The sequence below is a fragment of the Corvus kubaryi genome, unplaced genomic scaffold, assembly GCF_017639235.1.
Source record: "Corvus kubaryi isolate FWS band 111438036 unplaced genomic scaffold, C.kubaryi_AGA036_p1.0 138, whole genome shotgun sequence".
NCBI classification, from domain to species: Eukaryota; Metazoa; Chordata; class Aves; order Passeriformes; family Corvidae; genus Corvus; species Corvus kubaryi.
The window spans coordinates 21,276,283-21,299,435 of NW_024580672.1; the positions used below are offsets into that span (position 1 = coordinate 21,276,283).

At 44.6% G+C, this 23,153-nt stretch overlaps 1 protein-coding gene across 1 annotated transcript in view; it reads left to right on the forward strand.

Annotated features, from left to right (window-relative positions):
* DOCK1 (dedicator of cytokinesis 1) overlaps positions 1-23,153 on the forward strand; it is a 93,014-nt gene that overhangs the window by 47,003 nt on the left and 22,858 nt on the right. Inside the window, exons 18-23 of the mRNA XM_042019568.1 lie at positions 229-412; positions 5,465-5,562; positions 8,994-9,083; positions 9,425-9,525; positions 11,544-11,678; positions 15,093-15,201. Coding sequence (XP_041875502.1) covers positions 229-412; positions 5,465-5,562; positions 8,994-9,083; positions 9,425-9,525; positions 11,544-11,678; positions 15,093-15,201 — 717 coding nt within the window. The remainder of the gene's footprint in view (positions 1-228; positions 413-5,464; positions 5,563-8,993; positions 9,084-9,424; positions 9,526-11,543; positions 11,679-15,092; positions 15,202-23,153) is intronic.

A 23,153-nucleotide genomic window follows, 5' to 3' on the forward strand; every position in this document is an offset into this window, starting at 1 on the left:
ATTGAATATGGGTGATTGAATATGGGTGATTGAATATGGGTGATTGAGTGTTAAACCTTTAATATGTTTTAATTTCAAAGGCATTTGTTGTTGAGTTTTTTTGTGGATTGGGAAAAGTGAATTTGATGGCTCCAAACCTAAGAAAATTCAGTATAAATGTTAAAATTTTCTTATTACTGAGATTTTGACTGGGTATTTTCTCCTGCTGTGTTTCAAACATCACTGTAGGCAGAAGCCAAGAAGCTGGAGGATGCCTCGACCTATCTCAGTCTGCCATCCACAAAAATAGAGCTGGAGGAAAAGGGACATTCAGCAACAGGGAAGAGCATGCAGAACCTTGGCAGCTGCACCATCAGCAAAGACTCTTTCCAGATTTCCACTCTGGTCTGTTCAACAAAACTGACCCAGAATGGTGAGTTCCCAGAACTGCTCCTCACAGCAGGATTGGGATCTGTGTGCTGGCTTTGCTGCCTTCTCCATCCCCATTCCATGGGAATGGGTGGTGGCTGTTTGCCGCAAGGTCCTGGATTGAATTGGGTGGGTGAGTGTGTGAACTATCCAACCTTTTCTCTCTGTTTTGCTCCAGAGCAGTCAGTGTCTGAGGAAACTTGGGATTCTGAGGTTAAGTGGAACCAGGGATATTGTTTCCCATATAGCTGAGACTCTTGCCCTGAAGAGCACTGAAAACAGGCTCTGTGGCAATTTACTTTTCCCTGAAAAGTAGCACTGAGGAAGGGGATGAATTTGCTTTCCAGAGTAGGTAGTATCAGGGCTCTGCTCCCAAACAAGCTGGTTTGTTATTCCAGGGTGCAATATCTGTATCTTGGGGCTGAGGAAAGCTTTGATGTGTTCTCCTGGTGTGCAGAAGGGATGTGAGGGGAGGATGGTGTTGCCTGGAGGTCACTCTCATGTTCCCACACCTTCCCAGGAGTGGCCTTGGCCTCGTTTGTTCCTTCTAAACCCTGCCTTCTGTACATTTTCCCCATTTGTCAGCTGGCTGAGTGCATCCCAAGGCTGTGCAAAGCTGGTGGCAGCCAGCACAGCCAATATTTCACACTTCCAGCCTGTGCCCTCTGTGTAATTTCTGTGCTCCGTTGCCATGGAGCGATCCCTTGTTCTCCTGGCCGCACCAGCAGCGGAGTGGGGAGTGTGGGAGGGTCATTCCATAGGGAGTGAGTCATTCCAGGGAGCTGCTGTGACTCAGGAGGGTCTGTGGGGAGCTGGATGAGGAGGGGAGGTGGGTGGGAATCACGATGAGATTCCCACATTCCTGAGTCCCCCCTGTCCAGGGGGATGTCCCTGCTCGGGCACGGCTCCACGGCCAGCCCGGAGTTGATTGCGGTGTTTTCCAGTGGCATCTCCCAGCACATCCCGGGTGTTTCACATGCAGAGCACATCAGATCCACTGCAGTCTGGCAGGCTTGGAGCCTGGGAAGGTGCTCAGCAAAAGAATTGGGATGTGCTTGTAGGATTTCCCAGCAAAGATGGGATCGCAGCTCAACAGCAGCACAGTGGGGCCGGGGCTCGGAGAGCAGGATCCAGCATCTGGAATTAAACTGCTTTTTGTTGGAACATGTGTGCTGTTTTTCCCTTCAGCCTTCCCTAGTGCTTGTTAGTAGTTAAAAGTATTTCCCAGTGATCAATATATTGATGTGGCTTTCACAGAACTGCTATTAAAATTAAACCTGAGCATTGTTTGGCGCTTAATTTACATAGCGTTTGCTTTGAGGGCCTGATCTTTATTTAATGCTGCTGGTAATTGTGTTGTCTGTGAAACTTTTCCTCGGAGTTGCCAAAGTCTTTTCTCTCTCTTCAAAGTACTGTGACACTATTAAGCAAGATCACCATGCGTCGTTGAGCAGAAAAGAAACGAAACAAAAAAACATCATTAAATTCCTCCCTCAAGTATCAGTTTGCATCTGAAAATTGGCAGTGCTTTTCAGATGGTGATTTCTGAAGCTGATTTTAAGTTTTGTAAAATGGTTGGTTAATAATCTTCCTTTAACTTCCTTAAAAACAAGTAAATAAAAATCCATTCTTATCCTCACTTACCAAAACGTTGAGCCAAAGCAGATTTTTCTTTTGATTACCAGTCATAGTTCTTTCTTTACCCTCCATAACTATCTTAGAACTGGCTTTAAGACTTACTTTTAATTATTCTGAAAGCATGAGAATAAGTCATCTGGCTTTTTCTGCGTGGTGGTTGATGGTGCAGACACCTTCTTGCACCCGAGCTCTTTGAGCACTCCCTTGACTTCAGTCCTCTATGAGCTGTTGAGTTACTAATGTTGCTTTTCGATCAGTTATCAATGTCCTTAGCATGGAACAGTCTTCAAAATAACAAACTTGGCCACTGGTGAGACTTTATTTGAGAGAGGGTGGTGGTAAGAAGTATCTACTTTAACACTTTACCAGTTTTTAGTGATTTGAGCAGGATTTATTAGGGCAGGACCGTTCCCTGGCCTTTTGCTGGATTTTGCAGTTAATTTTGAAGAAGACTAGTGACATAAAACAAAGAGGAGGAGCAAAACCCCCCTCAGTGCCTGTGGAAATAAATCCTCTTGGTCCTTCTTCCAAGACTTTCAGGATGCCCTGTTATTATCAGGGTGATGGGACCAGAAGTGAAATTGCATTAATGGGCTTGCATTAATGCTGGAAAAGTGTTCAGTTTCCAGTAGGCAGAGAGCTGGCTGGTGCTGTCCCCGTGGGTTTGTGTTGGAAGCATCCAGGGCACCTCTAAGGCTTATTTCAAGAATTTCTGTTTTCTTTCCTGCCTGAAGGACTCAAATCTCAGGATAATAGTGGCTGTTCCTTCACTGGAGTCAGGACTTTGAGGAACCAGGGAGACCAGGATTTTGGAGAACAGTTGGGAAGAATTTGACTTAGCACAGTTGATAATCAAAAAAAACCCGACACACATACACACATGACAAATTGAAGTGCTGTAGTGGCATAAAAAGTGAAGATGTAAGCACTGAATTAAAATAAAAGTCATACAGCCTGGAAAATCAAATGTTAAAGTCAAGAAAGTAGAGAATTTCAAAGAACAGATTTTTAGGGGAAATATTATCTAACTTAATTCAGGGGCTGGGCTTTGAGAAAGGTTTGGGTGTGTCTATGGGGGAGCTTTTGCACAGATACAGGTCAGGGGAAGCAGATAGGCAGGAACTTGGGCTGTTTGCTTCCACTTGTTAAATACCCTGTGAAAGAAAATGTTCATAAGCAGTCAGTAGAATAATAAATCACATTAATAAAGCAAAGTTGCTGCTGGGGACTTTGCAGTCTGGGTGTTTGTTTAAACCCTTTGCAGTTGGAAATCACAGAATCCCGCACTGGTTTGGGTTGGAAGGGACCTGAATGATCATCCAGTGCCACCCCTGCCATGGCCAGGGACACCTTCCACTGTCCCAGGTTGCTCCAGCCTGGCCTTGGACACTGCCAGGGTTGGGGCAGCCACAGCTTCTCTGGGCAACCTCATTCTATCTTTCTCCTGATGTTTTCTAATCTCAAATTTCACTTGACCTAGGCTGACTCCAGCATTCCTGTTTCTTGTAGGCTAAACCAGTGGTTTACATCCTTTTGCTGCATTATTTTACACGCAGCCCTGTGAAAGGAGTGGGATTAACTGCCTGACTGGTACTTTGCTGGGGTTAGTTAATGCTTGCAGTGCCAGTGAGTGCCCATTTTTCTGTACCCTGTAAGTTATTTTTCCCTTTCAGCTGGCCTGCACTGACATTTTGTGCTCACAAATGTATATTCATTTAGCATTTGCTCTGCCAGCACGCTGCGAGTCCACGTGGGTTTGTTTTCTTGGGGCAATCCGTGATGCTGTTCAGAGCTTGTCTGTGGGCTGGCTTTTGTTCAGATCATTTCTTCTGTCAAGCTGATGCCTTGTTAGAAGTCAGACTGCAGCAAAATTCAGGGGTGGAAAGCTGCTATGAATATATCCATGAAACACTTTGGATAACTCATGGAGGCTGCTTTGCTTCCAGAAGCATTTTTTTGTTAATGCTGAGTTTCTTAAGACTTTGGGTTCAGGCTATAGACTTCTTATAGGATGTATTAAAAGGAATGGAGGACTTGGATTCAAGTCTTTCAAAGCTTTAATGTAGTAAACCACTCTGTATTTCTCCTCACAAGGAGATGATGAGAAGGCTTGATTTGAGTGCTGCTCAGAGGGAAATCTTTCCGAGGAGTACTGCAGTCCTCTCCACTAGAAGTCATTTCATTTATTACTTAGAATGAAACATTTTTGGGAAAAGTATAGCAGCTGCTTTGGGTCTTTGCAGATAATTTGCAGAATAAACTCTGCAGATTCATGGCTTGGTAAACATAGTGTTGGTTGCTTTGAAAGTCTGAATAGCAGAGAGGTGAGGGGATATTTGTTGGGAGAAACTGCCTGTTTTGAGTTATTTTGGGCAGAATTCACATAATATGAATTATATTGGGAGGTGGGTAATGTGCAGGAGTGGGCCAGGGGCTAAACTGAAGGTAGCGAGTCTTTAAATTAGTCATAAAATCGTTTAGGTTGGAGAAGACCTTTAAGATCATCGAGTTCAGTTTTTTGTTGAAGGCTTCTTCTGAGCAGGAGTTGCTGCGAGTTTGTTTTGTGCTGAAAAGTGACTTTTCATGGGGAAGAATTTTTCCCTGAGGCTACTTTGGCTAAGGCAGGAGGAGTGTGGGGTTTGGGGTCTGGGTGCAATTCAGCATCTCAGCAAATGCTGGGGTGGGTTTGACTCCCTGGGGTTGATATTTCCCAGCGAGCTGCTGCTCTGCAGGGGAGCTGAGAGTTCCTCCTGGGAACTTCTCTCTAAAGGAAGCTTTGCAATGACTAATGGAGAGAGCTGGCCTTCTGTATTCCCTTCTTTATCAAGGAATGCTGGAGTGACACCATCTTCATGGTGCCGGATTTGGGGACGAGACCATTTTCCTGATCCACTCTGTACCCTCAGCATCCATCCCTTGAGTGCAGTCTGGGCACTACTCATCACCCAGCTTCCCCCCACTCTCATTTCGTTTGCAGCTGTTTGCCTTGCATTGTGCTTTGTTTTCTTTTCAGTTTATGCAGTGAGAGCAAAGGAGCTGGAAACATTAATGCTGGGAGAGTCACTGCCCTGTAGATACGACTGTGTTGGTGGCTGACTAATTTCATTCTGGCATCTTTTTCTAAATACACAACTGTTGTGTACAGCAAATTAAAAACCAAGGGAGCAGGCTTCCTTGGCCTAGATTTTTCTTGCTGATATTTCAAAAGCTGGCTGCTTTTCTGAGAGCCTTTCAGAGTTCTGTCAGGGTAGAAGGATTGTCTGAGGTTTCTGCAGTGTCAGAAGGTACCAGAAATGCATCGTTGTCCAGGGAAAAAGGGCTGAACTAAGGAAATAAAACTCTTTGTCCTGCACATGGTTATGGAGGGTGAGGGGAGGGAAATACCCTGCCTGATAAAATTGTTTCTTATAATTCCTAGTTGACCTCTTGGGACTGCTGAAGTGGAGATCCAACACGAGCCTGTTGCACCAGAACTTGAAGCAGCTGATGAAGGTTGATGGTGGTGAAGTGGTCAAGGTAATGAGTTAATGTCTTTAAAAATCCCAGATTTAGAGGCATCTTTTCATTTTGGTTCCCCACACCTCCCCCCTCAAGCTCACTGCACTCACTTGCACATTAAATTGCAAGCTGGAGTCTCAAACTTCAGGGTGCTGATGCTCCTCTCCCTGCCCTCTAGAACATTTCAGATGTTGAGAACTGATAAAACACACATAAAATGCACATTTCTGAAAATTTAGGGGGTTTTTTTAGCACTTTGGTCAATTTTTATATACAGATCCATGAAGAAAAGGTGTTTTTCTTTGCAGGATTAGAACATCTCTGAATTCTTACATGCTGATATTAAATACATTTTTAATCTGTGGATGTGGAATGCAATCCTCTTGTGTGCTGCTGTTGTTTTCTTTAAAAAAAAAAAAACAACACTTTTTCTGGAAATATTTAGCTGAGCCAAGTTATTTTCATTTGCCAAGGCCACTGAGTGATTATTTAGCTGTGCAAAAGAGGAGGCTGGGACTTCATTGAAGGTGTTGTAACAAATCAAATCTAAAAGAGTGTCAAAAGATGGACTGGGGACAGGTGACCCTGAAGGCCCTGGGGAGTTGTTTCCTTACTTCAGGGCATTTTTAGGTGGTTAATAGGAGCATAATGAATGGCTCAGCTTGAAGTAACCAAAACCACCTGGGAATGCTGATACTGTCCTCCTCGGAGGGTGGGGAAAGTGGGATCTCACAGGTTTGTGTTTCAGGAAGGTTCTACCTGCTGTGGTTTTGTCCTGGATCGTTTGACAGCAGAATCTCCACAGTGGTACGGGCTCGTGCCAAGCATTGTCATGGCTCTGTCACTTGGGATTCTCCCTCCTCTCCAAATGTGACATCCCAGAGTGCGTGGCACATTCCTGCTTGCTGGGCATCAGGTATTTCCTCAGGATGCACCACAAGTGAGGTTTGAGTAAAAGCACTGGAGTGAGTTCTCCAGCTGCACACACTCAGACTCAATGAGATTCCCTTCCTTCCTGCTCACAGGGATCTGAGCACAACTGGATCATGCACAGGGCAGAAGAGGGAATGTTTAATATTGCTTCCGCCACCATTTTTATCCTTTTTTTAGAGGGCCATTCCATTCTCCATCTGTTCACGTTCTCGATCTGTTGCAGCAGTGTTCCATCTTTGTGGAGCCTGCTCTGTTGGAGTATCTGATCTGTAACTGTTCTTTCTGTTCTTCCAGCTTTCTTTGTCCTTCATGTTTTTAAACACAATACCTGGTGCAGTCTGGATATCTTTAAAAAAAAGTACTGATGTGATAAAATGCATTCATATTTTCTGTTAAGCCATTGCCATTCCTCAAAACTCCCAGTAAAAGGCCTGGGCCTGCTGGTGTTCATTTATTGCTGAGTAGAGATCAGCCCAGAGCCCCATTCTGTGCCTGTTCCCAGAGTGTGTGGAAGCTGTAAATGTTATCTCCCTTCCCCAGAGGCTCTGGCTCCATTTGTGCAGAGTCTATGGAATATGAGAAGGTAAAAGAATAGTCCAGGAATTAGAATTATTCATGCTACCTGAGAAATGTCCTGCCCCTTTACACAGCAGCATCTCTGCTGTGCTCTTCCAGCTGCTCCACCGAGTCCTTGTGAACGGATTTAAAACTTGAGCTCTGCCTGTGAAAGTCAGGCTGAGGTGCCTGAATGTGAAATCAAGGCTTGGTCAGCCTCCCAGCCATCCTTTCGCTTCCAAAGGACTCAGCGTGTGGGACCCAAGAGTGCAACTTCTCTTCAGACCAAGAGAGAAACTTCTCCTGTCAAGGCTCAGAACCCTGCTTTACGCTTCCCTTCCTGCCAGCTGGCAGCAGCCACGGAATCATTTAGAATTACAGAACCATTTAGGTTGGAAAAGACCTCTAAGATCGCAGAGTTCAACCTTTAGAACATCGAGTCCAGCCTTTAATGTGCTTTATTTGCACATCTTCTTTAATGGAATGAGTAAGGCTGGGAGAAGGTGATGTTTTTCTTTTGCCCCTGTAGTGAAATTACGAGCTGGCTCTTCCCCAGGACTGGGCTGAGATCAGCTGCAAGAATTTTGGCTTTTCTGTTTTTTCATCCTCAGCAGCACAAGCTGTGACTCAGTGCTCACTTGGTTTAAGAAGTTTGACATTCAGCTGTGAATGGGGGTTAATTCCTGACATTTGACCGTAGGTTTAGGAGATCAGGTGAATCATGCTTGATCCAGGAGACTCATTGCACAGCTGAACGTTTTTAAAGGAGGAAGGTGGGAGTCAAGCTGGTTTTCCCTCTCACAGGGTGTGTGGTGCCTCTTTGTAGCTGGGATCGTGGGATCGATTCCTTTCTGCTATTTGAGATACTCTTCCCCAACCTTGTCTCATCTACAGTGCAAAAACTATTTTTGTTCCATTCTACTTCCCTGGGAGGGTGGGCAGGCCCTGGCACAGGGTGCCCAGAGCAGCTGGGGCTGCCCCTGGATCCCTGGCAGTGCCCAAGGCCAGGCTGGACATTGGGGCTGGGAGCAGCCTGGGACAGTGGAAGGTGTCCCTGCCATGGCAGGGGTGGCACTGGATGAACTTTAAGATCCCTTCCAAACCATTTTGTGATGATTTGAGACAGATGTGCTGGAACCATCCACATTTAACCCCTTCTTTCTCGACCCAAACTGAGCTGTGATCCATCCTGGCTGTGCCCTGGAGGAGCCCCTGTCTGTCTGTGCCAGCTGGAGGAAGGAGCTGCTCAGACACACAATCCCATTCCAGCAAAACCGATGAGTATCTCTGGGCAGTGCATGGATTCCTGGCTGTCTCTGGGAAGAACTACAGGAATTAGGAAGCTTTTGTCCCTGTGCTTGACTGGAAGCCCCTGGCACTAATCTGCTTTTCCTCTCGTCTTGCACAGATGGGGGTGCCCAGCCAGGGGGGAGTGAAGACCTTCCTGTGTAGGTTTGGGGCTGGGGCAGCAGTGGGGTGCTCTGTTCCCATGCCTGCATGTGTGATCCCGTTGGAGTTGTGGATCTGGGCGGGGCAGCCCTGAGCAGGGATGTTCTGAGTGCCTCCCACGGCTCAGCTCCCGGTTTCCTTGGCATGAGACTCAGTTGCTTGTGTGGTTTGTGCTCTGAAACACCCAAGTTTTCAGCAATGCATGGGCCTGGTGACTGTGGGGTGAAGCTGCAGTTTGGAAATTCTTGTTGTTGGAGCACTGTTGTAGATTAAAGTCCTTGTTCAGGTGTGCCAAGTGTGATTTCTGACTTCCTTCTTTTCTGCTGCAGTGATAACGTGTGTAGAGATAATGAACTTCACTAAAAATAATTTGCTGAAAAGAAAAACATTGGATTTTTCATTTTTTGGCTAACTTTTAAAACGCCTTTAGCAAGTACATCTATAGAGACCTGTGTGGAGTCTGAATTTAATATTCCTTTGGAAATATGATGAGCTGTGTGGTTTCTTTGTAGTTTCTGCAAGATACACTGGATGCCCTTTTTAACATCATGATGGAGAACTCAGAGAGTGAGACCTTTGACACCTTGGTGTTTGATGCTTTGGTGAGTCTGCAGTGGGGAAGGTCTGAAATGCACATAATGATGGGGTATAAATGATAGAGTGAAGTTTGTAATGGAAAAAAATCTGAGCTGATAGTTATTATTTAATTTAAAAGTTGTATTTAAAGGTTCAGATCCAGAGGGAGTTAGATTATTTCATGTCATCCTCCCAGAAAATAACGAAGCAGTGAAATCCAGCTATTTTAATGGATTAGCAGCAGAATTTAGGACAGAAGCAGAAATTTTAATGTCAGTAACGTGTCTTCTCTGAAAAGAAAGGGGAATGGGCAAAAAATTAAAGATTTTTTTTGAGAGTAACGCACTAATTATGCTGGTTTTTTCAGGTATTTATCATTGGACTGATTGCTGACAGAAAATTTCAACATTTCAACCCTGTCTTGGAGACTTACATCAAGAAGCATTTCAGTGCTACCTTGGCCTACACGTAAGTGGGAAAATTGATTTTTCCTAATGTGACTTGGAGAATTTTCCCAGGTAATGTTATTTAATTACTTGTTTATGGCACTTAATTAGGATGTGCCCATGAGCTTGGGAGGGTCTTGAAGAAGACTGGGGATAATCTTTGTTTCTTTCTTGCAATAAATTAGTAACACTTTCAGTCACGTGCAAAGAGAAGTCTTGATTGTGTTGTAATAAAAGGGATGATTTGACAATTTCAGGAGTTGTTTTGTAAGGAAAACAAAAGGACTTCTCACTCTTTCTGGGAAAGATGTCATGTCCATTTAGGGTGTTTCAACTACAGGTTGTTCAGTGCATTAAATTGACGTTGTACCCTGGATTATCCACATTACTGTCATTGTGGGGAAGAAGCAGGGAAGGGCAAAAAAAACAAAAGTCCATTATTTTTGTTGTCTTAAGTGTTTTTTGACAGTTGGAATCTTTGCTGCTGCTTTAGACTGCCAGTGTTGGAGGAAAAATATCTAATGGAACCTTTGCAGTGTTGGGGGGAAGCAAACCCAAAGCAGGAAACCTGGGGTGCATTTGCTGGTGCAGAGTCTCTGTTAAAGGACCTGAAAGTGTGCAAAAATATTGATTTAAAATCGTGAAGAATCATAAAATCATAAAATCATGGAGTATCCTGAGTTGGGAGGGACCCACAGGATCGCCCAGTCCAACCCCTGGCCCTGCCCAGACACCCCAACAATCCCACCCTGGGCATCCCTGGCAGCGCTGTCCCAACGCTCCTGGAGCTCTGGCAGCCTCGGGGCCGTGCCCATTCCCTGGGGAGCCTGGGCAGTGCCCAGCACCCTCTGGGGGAAGAGCCTTCTCCTGATCCTTCTTTATTTCCCAAAGATTTGAGCCTTCAGTCTCAGTGTTGATATTTTGATCACTGAGTTGCCGCTGCTGTTGCAGCTGTGTGTGATGTGAGCAGAAGATGGAGCATCCTCCAGCACCTGGATTTATCAGGAAAAGCTGAGGGTGGAGCATCCTCCAGCACCTGGATTTATCAGGAAAAGCTGAGGGTGGTCCTTCCTCTGGCTGGCATGGAGAGAATCCTTCCCTTCCTCAAGTGCAGGGAGACAGAAGCAGGGAAGAGCTCAATTCTGGCTTGACATGACAGATCCCTGCCCTCTCCCTGCCTTCTGTTCATAGAACATCCAGCTTGGAAAAGAGCTCCAACATCATCAGGCCCAACCTTCAGCTGTTGCTCTGAAGTAGAGAGAGGTGGCCTTGGCAATATTGAAGTGGTTACTTGAAATTCTCAGGCAGTTTGCTCCTATTCCAACAAATCCCCAGGCAGCAGGATCTCTGTGAGCTCCGTGTTGTTTTCTGTCAGTGGAGAATAATGTGGTGCTTGTTTACTTGGAGTGGGGATGTTGGATCATGCACTGGAGCTGGGATGATTTAAAATGGAATTGCTCGTGGTTGCATTAAAACCCTGATTTATATTCATTGGAAGGGAGGGAGCTGAAATGGGATTATTTTGAAAATTGCTTCACTTTCGAGTTTGATAGGCTTTAAAATGGGGAATAAGAGAATTTCCAGCTGGTATTACATACATGGAGAGATAAATTTTACAAATTCCAGCCCAAAATCCACAGGAAGGCTTTATAAAGGGAAGCCTTGTTGAATGAAGAAATTCATACTTTGTGTTAATTCTAACAACATGCTTGTATTTAATTTAATTATTTTTATTCTTCTGATTATTCTTAGTAGGTGCATCTTTCTCAGAGCCTAAATCTGAGTGTCCCTAAACATCCAGCAGAAAATCAGCCTTATTGAGATTTGCTGTATGATAAATAAAGTCATGGTCTGTGATTTTTCTCTTTTTTGCTCAAAAATAAGTTACAGCTACTAACCAAAACAAGAACATGAGTCTGAGTTGAATAATTAATTTTGTAACTCTGTGGGTGCATAATTTTTCTTTGAACCTTTCAAAGTGGAAATTCTGTGAGAATGTAACTTGGATGTGTGTTTTTTATTTTTCTTGCATTTAAACAGCAAACTGACCAAGGTTTTAAAAACATACGTGGACAATGCTGAGAAGTGTGGGATCACTGATCAACTCTTCAAAGCCATGAAAGCCTTGGAATACATCTTCAAGTTCATTGTCCGCTCCAGGATATTGTTCAACCAGTGAGTACAGGCAGTGCTTAAACCTCCTGTTCCCAATAATGCTCAAAAACTGCCAAAATTTCATAGTGCTTCAGTTAAAATTGCTCAATATTGCATTGTTTTAGAAATGCTTGAAGCTGTGAGAGGTTACTTCAGGATGAGGTTTTTCCCTCTTCAGCAGAGATGAGTATTTTCAGTAGCAGTGAATTGGTAAAATCATGATAGTTTAGGTCTCTGAACAATTAAAGCTTGGCACTATTTGGGGAAACTTCTGTTGCTATATTGTGTTTTGTACAAAAGTTATAAACCAAGCTGATGAGATCTTCAGCTTTGCTTAGATTGAGTCCTTTTACTGCTTGTTAGCAGTGGTAACACCTTATTACAAGGGATTTATGTAGAGCTCCTAAGTTACCATCTCCAGCACCCTTTTCTCTAATTTAGGGCTTGGAATTTATTTCTGTAGGAGCCCTGCTGCGAGATTCGTAAAATACTGAATGTCACTGAGCCTGTAGCAGGCCCTACAAATCACTTGAAAACAGAAAAAAAGATTTCCTCTGGCTGCAGATTGGATTTACAGACAGTCTGACCTTCCAGGACTGGCTGGGGGGTTTCCTTGTGGGAAGCCCTAATTCACAGCCCTTCAGTGTTGGGAAGACACAGCTCTCCATGCCAAGGGATTAATCAGCAAAATTACTGAATGCTGAACGAGCCTGTGATTGGTTCTGCTGCAGGACTGAAACCCTGCCTGGGGGGTGTGATTTGGGGTGATTAAAATGCAGGAGGGTGGCAGGGCTCTGAGTGATTGCTGCTGTTCTGCTGAGGAATCACGAGCAGCGAGCTGAAGCTTTTATTCCAAATTACGGCATATTTTTAACTTCAGGACTAGGGTGGTGGGCTGGATGGATGGAGCATGTTAGCAGTTCAGTTCTGGAAGTTCATCCACTTAAAGCCTGGTGGCACAGCTATTTGTTCACTACAGCAAAGGTTGATAAAGGCAAAATATTACAAGTGACCTTTAGAAATATCTTTATTTGTTTTCCTCAGTAATGATCCCACTGGTTGTGGTGTATTTACTGCAGTCTTGAAATCCTCCAGGCAGTGCTGGAAGAACCAACCTGGTGTAAACCTGGTTTTCTCACAGCTGCAGAGTTTTTGTGCTTTATCAGGTATATTAAATAAATAGATGTTATTAACTGACAGTAGGAACACGTTTGTGACTAACTTGTTTATTTTTTATTGCAACTTCCTTTTTGAAAGGCAGAGCTTTTTGTCTGAAGCACTTTGATTTATTGGGCTGTCAAGTTCAGTTACTCTTTCTGTTGGTGTAAGTTTCACCTCTCTGATCTGCTCAGGGGACACTGAAATCCATTATGAAAATGGGGAGTTGACACGTTTTTTGTCCTGCATAATCCCCAGATTTAGCCTAAAAGGGAAACAGAATTTTGCACAGCAAAATAACACGATTTAGTGGTTTGGGTTTTCTTTCCTGTAGCATTCATTTCGTCTGTGTCCAAGTTAAAATAGGCTTTTTTCATATTTGGGGCTTCCAAAAGTTTATGAGCACAGCATTAAAAATGTGCGATACACATTAACGTCAGTGTAAAGCAGCAGGAACATCCTGAACTCCATGTTTATCTCAAGAAAAGCCCCTTTCCAACTGCAATATGTGATCCATCATGATGTCGCTTTAGATTGGATATTGGGAGGAGATTCTTCCCTGGGAGGGTGGGCAGGCCCTGGCACAGGGTGCCCAGAGCAGCTGGGGCTGCCCCTGGATCCCTGGCAGTGCCCAAGGCCAGGCTGGACATTGGGGCTGGGAGCAGCCTGGGACAGTGGGAGGTGTCCCTGCCCATGGCAGGGGTGGCACTGGGTGGGATTTAAAATCCCTTCCAGCACAAACCATTCCGGGATTCTGTGATCTTGGAACATGAAGAAACCATACAATGATTATATGTGGAAAATTCCTGCGTGAGATTCTCTTTCTGAGCTGCAGACTTTGTTCAAGACCTTCCTACTGGGTTTAACTCCAGGAGAAAATGGAGGAAAGTAAAAGGGCATTGAACTCTTGCTGGGAGCTGCTCTAATGGGTCTTGGTGCAAGGTGTTTGGGGGGATCAGAGCCAGTGGAACCAGGGAGGGCGTTGGGAGCCCAGTTGTTGTTGTTGGGTGAGACTCTTGAAGGCAAACAGAGCTGACTGAGCAAATGTGGGGTTTTACTGGGAGAAGGAGTCATGGAATGGTTTGGGTGGGAAAGGACCTTAAACTCATCCCACTCCACCCCTCTGCCATGGGCAGGGACACCTTCCACTATCCCAGGCTGCTCCAAGCCCCAATGTCCAACCTGGCCTGGAAGCCCCATGGGATGTTTATAACTTCCCTGGTTAGATTTAATCTGGATTCCAGATCCCTTTTGATTTTGGTCAGGTTAAGTCTGAATAACCCTGGGGTAGTGAGTCCCACGTGCTGCCCAAGGAGGGGGAAGTTTTCAAGGATGATGTGGAGCCAGTGGTCGTCTCTCCTCATTTTCCAGTGAGGGTTGTGTCATCCTACACCTGAAGCAGGGCTGGTTCTGCATTTTAAAACCTTCAGAGAATTCCAGGGACACTCACTGAACCAGTGGCCCAAGTTCTTCACGTTTGGTGTATTTTTGTTGCCTTTGGTGTTGCCCTGTGCAGTTCTAATCCCCTGAAAGCATCTGAGAGAGAGAGAAAGGGGGTCCTAGTGGGCAGCTCAGCCCTGAGGCATCTGCCTGGAGGCACAGGGACCTTGTTCCTGAAGCTGAGCGGGGGCTGAGTCATTCCTGTGTGTCAGCTGTGCAGATTCCATGGGAAACTGAGCCTGGAATTAGTGCTGAAGCACAGTTTAACCTCAGTGCTTCCTTCCCACAGAAAGCAAAAAGTATATTTTTAGCAAAAAAAGGGTCGATGGGCTTTTTCTTTTGTTCTTTCTTTCCTTCTTTCTTTCTTTCCCAGAGTTTAAGGTCACTCACCTTAGGCCACCGGTAGATTTTAATGATTGCTGGCAAGTTGTGTGGCTGCTTTCTGGCTTCATCAGCACAGAGCTGCCTGGCAAGGGTCCTGCCAGACATCTGCAGGGTGGAGAGGCTGTCCCAGGGCTGTGTGGGCACAGGGAATTGGGTCACTGCTTAGGGATTCACCAGGAGACTGAAACAGCAGTGCTGGATGTGGCATTTCACAGAGAAACCTTTACAATAAAAATATCTGTTCCTGCTGGTCCAGCCTGGCCAGTCTGTCTTGTCTTGAGGTTTTTTTGTGAAAGAAAACTCTTGGTTTGGTGAAGAAACTTGTAGAAATTCTTGAAAAAGTGTTAAAACAACAAACAGGCATCTGTCATTTGATTGTTAAAAAAATCACCAGATTTAAAAATCCTGTATTTCCATTGAGGTTTGTGCTGATGAAACCTAATTCTTTTTCAGACTGTATGAAAACAAAGGAGAAGCAGACTTCAGGGAGTCTCTGCTGCAGCTCTTTAAGTCCATCAATGAGATGATGAGCAGCAACTCTGATCAGACTGTCATAGTGAAGGTTTGTGCTTTCCAGATCTGCACTTTGGCATCCTAAACTGCAGTAAGGCAGTCAGTGAAGTATTTGCTTGTGTTTGTGCTTAAAAGCTGGTTTTAAGCTGATTTTTCCTCAAACAAGGTTCATACTCAGTGTTTCTGCTGAAGGGCTTGTGACTGTATAAAGAACTTTCTTTGAACAAGTAAGTTTGTGGAATCCTAGAATAATTTAATTTGGAAAAGACATCTAAGATCGTCAAGTCCAACCCTTAATTGCTTCAAAACCCTGACTTTTATTTTAAAAAGAGAACTTAATTTGGGTTGACACTTGGCTTCTTTAACTTCCATAACCTGAATGTTAAGGTATTTTTAAGGCATTATATTTAAGATGCTGATGACAATGCAGAGCCTCCTATTTAAATGCACTTATTTATATCTGAGGCTGTTCAGGAACTTCAGTATAGGACCTTAAGGCAAAGTAGAAGGAAAATCAGTGCTGAGTGAGACTGCAAACTCCACCTTTCATCCCTTATCCCTTTTCTTGTGTCCCTTTTAAAAACAGCATCTGCTTTTGGTGACATTGGCTCATGGAATTGGGAATGGGGTCTGTGCCCTCAAATGGTGCTGATATCAAAGAGCAAAAGCACTGAATTGTAGGACTGATGGATTTTAGTATCCGGAAGAGACTGGATACAAAAGTTAGTGGATCTTTTTCATCATGGAAAACTACAGAGACTGCCCTAAATGTGTGTCTGATAAGCTGCACCTTGAACTTCCTCTTGTGGTTGCCACTGGATGAAACCCCTGACCCAGCCCTGCTGAATCAGTTGGGAGATGATCAAGGGGCTGAGAATTGGGGTAGAATTTGGGGGCAGTTGGATTCCTCCTGCTCTGGTGATTGCAGAGATACAGTGGGAAATCCCTGTGCCAGTGGAAGAGGCTCCTGGAGAAGTCCAGCTGGAAAAGCCCTGAGTGAAAGCCCCCAGTCCTTTGTAGCTGAGCTCTGGGGCTCCTGATGCCATGCTGAGCACACAGCAAAAACAGATGGTGGGGATAAAGCAGCTGAGGTGGAATATTTTAGGCAGAGAAGCTGAGACTATAATCTGGTAACAAAATAGGGATATTACATGTTTTGAGAAAGCTGTGTTTTCATTTCATTGCCAAAGCATCTCTCCTGAATGGAAATGGGGAGTTGGAGTCCGTGGCTCAGGGTGTGCTCTCTGGGGTTTTACAGTAGGGTGTTTGCACATTACAGGAGTGGAATGTGAGATTTCTTTTCCTGAGGCTCCTTTTGCAGGGCCTGCTTCAGGAAGGCAGATGAACATGAGCTTTTTTCCTTTAACAATTTGTAGCTTGGGGGAAAAAAACCCCAACAAACAAACCCTAAAAAGTGGATTTGGCTGTGTTCACCTGAGATGCAGGAAGGAAAACTTCCTGGTAAGAGCTGGAGAGATCCCACTGCAGGGGTGGCTGTGCTGGTTCAGGTTCAGAACTCTGCAGGCTTGGGAGAGCACAGCTCCTGTCTGTGTTTGAAGGGCAGCAGATGAAGCCCTGAGGGATGAGCCACAGTGATGTTGAGTGTGCTTGAGGAGGCCTTTCAGGAGCCTTGACAACCTTCCATTCATTATTTATTGCTTTCATCTCCTCTGGACTCTAATTACTCAGCTCTTAGAACACATAATTGTTACTATTGGCTTTTTGCAGCCTGTGAAATTGCTTTTATGATGTTCAGGTATCTGAAGCTCTGCAGTGTGAGCACTTGGCAGAAGTGTGCGCTCTGTTACGGAGAACTATTGAATGGGTGGATAATTATGGGGTTTTTTTTGGGGAGGGTGAGTGTGGATTCTGTGGATCCTGCCTGGCAGAGCTGCAGGAGTGCTGGGAGGTGGCAGTGTCACCATGGGGGTGACATCAGAGGCCTCATTCAGCATCTCCAGCAGTGACTGAGTGGATGCCTCAGTCTGTGCTGGTGGAGAGGAGCATTGGATGGAGCTGGGGGGCTGAAACAGGAGCTGAAGGGTGGGCAGATGTGGGACACTGCTGTCAGGAAGAGTGAATTAATCCCTGCATGGTGCTCCACTTGGAGCTGGCACTTTGGGCAGGACACCTTAGAGTCACCAGTGGCAGCTCCCTAGAGCCATCAGCTCCATGAGATGGCAGGGGAAGCAGCAGGGTGTTGGGGGTGAGCAGGGGTGGCAGGGCTGTCACAGAGCCCTGGAGCAGCCACTTCTTGCATGCTGGGTGTGGGGCTGGTTCCAAACCTCAGGAAGGGGTTAAAGGGGTGCAGAGGATTGGGAATGCTGCACCTGCCTGGCAGGTGAAACGGGGATTTCCTGTGCTCTGGGATTTTACAGGGGGCACTTGCTGACATCGTTAGGAGGGGAGTTTAAAGGAAGTAAAGGAATTTTTTATCTTTTCTGAAGTTTCTTGCTGCAGGGGGTTGTGGAGGCAGCCAGGGCGGCAGAGGGATGTGATGCCTTTTCCTGGTCTTAAAAATCAAGAGTTATACACGGTTAGAAGAGAAAAAGGGATTTTACCTTAGTATTTATTTTAAGGATCCTTAGGTGCACACATCCAGGTCGAATGCACCTAAATGCACGCCACAATGCCCACCCCAAAAGATCTGGTGTAACATTAGAGGTGTTACTAATTAGCAGATCTATCAAAGATTCCCCAATGAGAGGCTCAAGTGAGCCCCCCTCCCCAAGGAGCCTTCCCTGGATGGTTCTGTCTTGGTTTACAGAATGTGTCCTGGAGAGGACCTTGGGCTCTGGGGCACACTGATCCCTGGCTACGAAGCTTCTAAAATGTTGAGTCTCTCAGCTTAACAAACAAGCCCAAGAATGCAGGCACAAAGCACTGAGAATACAGGAGTTGTAAAAAGGTATAACAGGGGTGTAAAAGAAAAGGCATAAAATCTTCACGGCATCAGATGGAGCTCAGGCCCAGGGATGTGCTGAAAGGATGGCTGGGTGCAGCCTCTGAGGGAGGCTGGGAGAGCCAGGAGGGGAAGGGAGCACAAAAACTGCAGCTGGCATCTCCCGTGGGCAGTGCTGGGGACCAGGATCTGGGCTGGGCACACCAGGAGTGGGGTACCCCAGAATGGGGTGATTCTGAAGGCATGGAGCTGCCCCGAGGCACCCCTCCCATGGAGCCGGGCTGGGAGAGCTGGGGGGGCTCACCTGGAGAGGAGAAGGCTCCGGGGAGAGCTCAGAGCCCCTTGCAGGGCCTAAAGGGGCTCCAGGAGAGCTGGAGAGGGACTGGGGACAAGGCATGGAGGGACAGGACACAGGGAATGGCTTTAAGCTGGAAGTGGGGAGATTTAGGTGGGATATTGGGCAGGAATTGTTCCCTGGGAGCATGGTGAGGAGCTGGGATAGAATTCCCAGAGAAGCTGTGGCTGTGGCAGTGTCCAAGGCCAGGCTGGACACTGGGGCTGGGAGCAGCCTGGGACAGTGGGAGGTGTCCCTGCCCATGGCAGGGGTGGGAAAAGATGATCTTTGAGTCCCTTCCAACCCAAGCCAGTCTGGAACTCCTGTGCTGTTGGATGCTTTGCTGAAGTTTTGTAGAAAGCCAGTGGTTTTAAAGAGATAAGTCCCCAGGTCCTGTGCTGTGCAGGAAGATCAGCAGATCTTGCTGTGGCAGTTTTAGGCGTTTTTTCACTGATTTTTATATCTTTTGGGGAAGCGAAATGATTCTAGACAAAATAACTCTGTTTGGAGAGAGAGAAGTTGCAAAGACCTACACAGAAAATTAAGGTGCTTCACATTAAATGAGGCAGATGCTTCTTTCCTACATCCCAAGGTTTCCATTTCTCCTTGCAGAAACCAGAATCTTTCTTGAGTGAGAATCTTTATCACCATGGAGCAGAACTGCCACTGGAAATTTTCTGAGATGTTCCCAGCTTTTTGGGCTGGATGTACTGGATTTTTCCCCCTATCTGTTGGGAGAGTTGGCCTTCAAGCTGACATGGAATGAATGACTGCAGTCTTGCGTTCTTAGCAAGAATTCCTATTTATCTATTCAAATATTTATGTCCTTGTGGAAGCTGATGAGCTGTTGTTGACTGTAGGTCTTCAGTTATTTCATATTTTGCATTTAAATGGCTTTTTTTTTTTTTTTTAATTTGAATTTTTCAATGCTTTGGGTTCATGTGGGGGGGAAAAAAAAAGTCTCAAAAGAAAACTCTCTGACTTGTACAAGAATTTAAGGTTGTAGAGCACAAAAAGAGGCTTGGAATTTGTACCTCTTTTAGGATTATGGATAGTCACAAATTCTTGGGTAGGGGAGAATTTATCAGGTTTATAGATATATAATATTATTGAAAGGTTATTTTTAATTTGTCTGGTATTACTTCAGCTATGGATCTTGGCAATAAATAGGTAAAATTCCATATGATCTTGGAATATGGTTTGAGCAGAGCTTTACTAGGACTTAAACCTCTTATAGCACTTTACTGGCACTTAAATCTCTTGTTTCTTTTGTCTTTTCTCTACTCAGATGTGTTGGAGTTAACAAGAATGACTAAAAGCCAGGCTGCTAAAAGGCAGCAGTGATCAGTCCTGTAGGTTTGAATTTGGGAAGGTGAACTGGTAAAAATTACAGTGTTCAAAACAGCACAGAAGCTGGGGTATTTTTAGTTAGCTAAATAAAATGGTTATGTTTTTTTTGGTGTCACTGTTATCTGCAGTGGAGACAGACATTTCAGGGCTGCCTTTTCCACTTGTTTGTTTAAGGTGTGGGGTTGTCCAAGCTGGAGAGGGAAATCCAAGCAGTGATTTGAGCTGGCAGATGTTGTGGTTGTTCTCTCACTGACAAAAATTCTCCTTACACGATGAGTGGCAGTGGGCTGCAGCAATGGCTTGGGAAGGGGGGGATTCCAGTTTGTTTTCCAAGCATCAGTCTGACTTCAAGAGTGAAACCTGATTCAGTAAGGTGAGCAGCATTTGGGGTGTGCATGCATTTTTAATGGTTACAAGTGTGCTGAGCCTTCCTGGGTTTATTCCTGTTTTCTGCTAATTGGTGCATGATAATTATTTCCTTAACCTTCTCCTGCTGAAGCATGAGCTCAGCTGGAGCCTGAGAGTGATGTTTCCAGTTTGGAGAAAAATGGAGCTATTCCTCAGTCAGGTATTCCTGCATCCCTTGGGAAGCAGAGAAGCTCCTCCTGCAGTGGAGGAGAGAACTGGACTCTTGTCAGCAGGGCCCCTCTGATACTTGCTGTTCTGATTTTTGTTCAGGATGACTGGGAAGAGACAATCTGGGAGCTTTACATGATCTGAATTAAGGAGGTGTGAGCACTTTGTATAAAATCATCCTGGGTGTGGCCACAGAGAGCTGGGGTGGAAGATGAGACCCTTTCTTAATGTGAATTTTCCTGTGCCTGTGGGTTCTTAATAATCCTGGTCACTTCTAATGCATTTCTCGGTGTCCACTCTGTGCTTTAATATTCAGCATTTATTGCTAAAGCCACAGAAAAGTATTCAAGTGAAGGCAGGGAAATACATGACAAGGTGCCTGAGAAGAAAACAAGACTGTGTTAATCTGCAGGGCTTTTCCAACAAGTGGAATACTTAAAAACCATCACTTAAAACCAGCTGAGTAACAAACTGCAACTGTGGAGTGAGGTTTTTGGGTCTCTTAGAATCCATGTGGGAAATACCTGCAGAAGATACTCATTTGAGATTGTGCTTTGGGCTGTTTAACACTGAATTTAGTGCCAGTGCAAATAGAATTTTGCACCAGTGCAAAGGTGCTGCTTTGCAACTGGGATAAAAAGTTCTTTAGTTTGTGGAGAGAATAACTGCTCTAGGCTGGGGCAAACCTGAAATAGAGTTTAGGAGTTCCTGGATGTTTTTTGTCTGGCTGCTGATTGGGCTTAATTAGGTTTGGATGAGTTTAATGGAATAGCACCTGAGATAATGCTTGGGTACAAGGGAGGTGCTTTGTGTTGAATGACACAAAAGATGAAAATTAACATTAAAATAATGTTCAAATGGAGTGGGGTTAAACAAATTTATTGCTTTGTCAAACAAAGGAGTTCAGAAGAATATCCTGTATTTGGCTCTGAATTTTTGTGCTTAATTTGGAGACCAGGCGTGCTGATGGAAGCAAATGGCTTTGGAAAATGACAGTTTTAAATTAAGGGTTTTTTTGCTTTTATGGACTACAAAGAGCTGAACTTAAACCCCAGAAAAAAGCTGCGGTGTTCTGCTCAGAGTACATTTTGTTTAATACTTTGCAAATGTCATTTGGTCAATCTAATGGCAGCCTTAAGTTAGTTTTTCTTTTAAACAGCTACTGCAAAGAAGCTTTTGTGACTTCTTTTTGCTATTCCATTTATAAACCCAAGAATGGGATAATTTTCCATTGTTGCAAGATTCCTTTGCTGTCCTGCTTTCTTTTCACTCACCAGTGACTACTGTAATTATCACAGAGGTAATTTCATTTTTGTATTAATTAAGAGAAGCAAACAAAAGCAAATGAGTAAAACCCATTTTTCTGTTATCCCACATGATAGCAGAAATACTTTAAGGTACTTAGCAAGGTTGCCCTGTCTTATTTTAATGTACTTTTATTTGCCTGATGACACAAAGAAAAGGCTTTTACTTGTCCTCTCATTCCTTTTGTGAAGAAATTAAAAACTCCAGAAATTTCCTTGCAAAGCAGCTGCTCCTGGCAGTTTTAGCAGTTGGGACTCTTTCTGTCCCAATAAATAAATGAAGCTTACTCTTAGTTAAATATTCAAGTGTCAATGTGAAGTTTTTTTGCGGTTTGAGGCTTTCCCACCCAGAAAAAAGACCTGCAGAAAAAATCCCTTTCCAGAATCAAGATAAATAATGCACGTTAACTTTTAGTCATAGAAACTCCTTGAACTTTTAGATCTGGGCAGTGTGCTAATTTCCTCTTGGCAGATCCCATTCTTTACCCATTTCTGTCTCATTAAACCTGTCTGGAAACGAACTATCAGTGAGAAAAGAGCGGATTGGGCAGTGCAGGGGACTCTTCATTGATGTTCAGAGGGGCCATTGTTGGGAATAACAATTCCATGGCACCTGATATTATTTATTGTGGCTTTTTTTACCACGTTGAAAGGGGTTTTTTCCCTCAGGTGATCTTTTGATACCAACACTGAGTTTGTTCCTTCCACATGGATGTGATTTGGCTGCTAGCTGTGGAGAAGTTTAGGAGAACATGATTAGCTGTTAAGTCAGTTGATGTTCAGAGGGGCCACTGTTGGGAATAACAATTCCATTGCTCCTGATCTTACTTATTCTGCCTTTTTTTACCACGTGTGAAGGGTTTTTTTTCTCTCAAATGATCTTCTGATACCAACACTGAGGTTATTCCTTCAACAGGAACGTGATTTGGCTGCTAGCTGTGGAGAAGTTTAGGAGAACACAATTAGCTGTGAAGTCGTTAGAAGCCCATCAATGAATTTATCTTAAAGGTTGCAAAGGGTCCTGCTCCAGACAGGGAGCTGGTTGGGATGATTTAGGGAATAAGTTCCAATTAGTCTGTGGAAGGATAAATCCTGGGAATTGCCGTCCCCTGCACTGGCTGTGCAGAGAGCTGTGGCCATCAATTACTGCTTAATTTATTCCATTTAAAGCAAAGCTTTGACTTTTCTGGCCCTGATTCTTTTCACTTAGTGACTTGTATTTCTTGGCCCAGTTAATTGCCTTTTCCACAGTTGGGGAAGGGTATCCTTGAGGCACTCAGTGGTTCCATGGCTTGTCTTGGCAGCTGCTGCGTGGAGGGAGTGGCAGCTCGTGGTTCTTCCCATGCTTTCTGTGGAATATTTCCTTTTACACACAGATACGGTGTTCACGAAGGGGAAATTAATGTGGATTTGTGTGGTTGGGATGTGGAGGATGAGCCACAGCATTGGGAGTGCTCTGAGTTGGCTGCAGGCTGCCATGGCCTTGCTGATGTCATGCTGAGCCATGTGAATCACAGCCTGGGCAAAAAAATGAA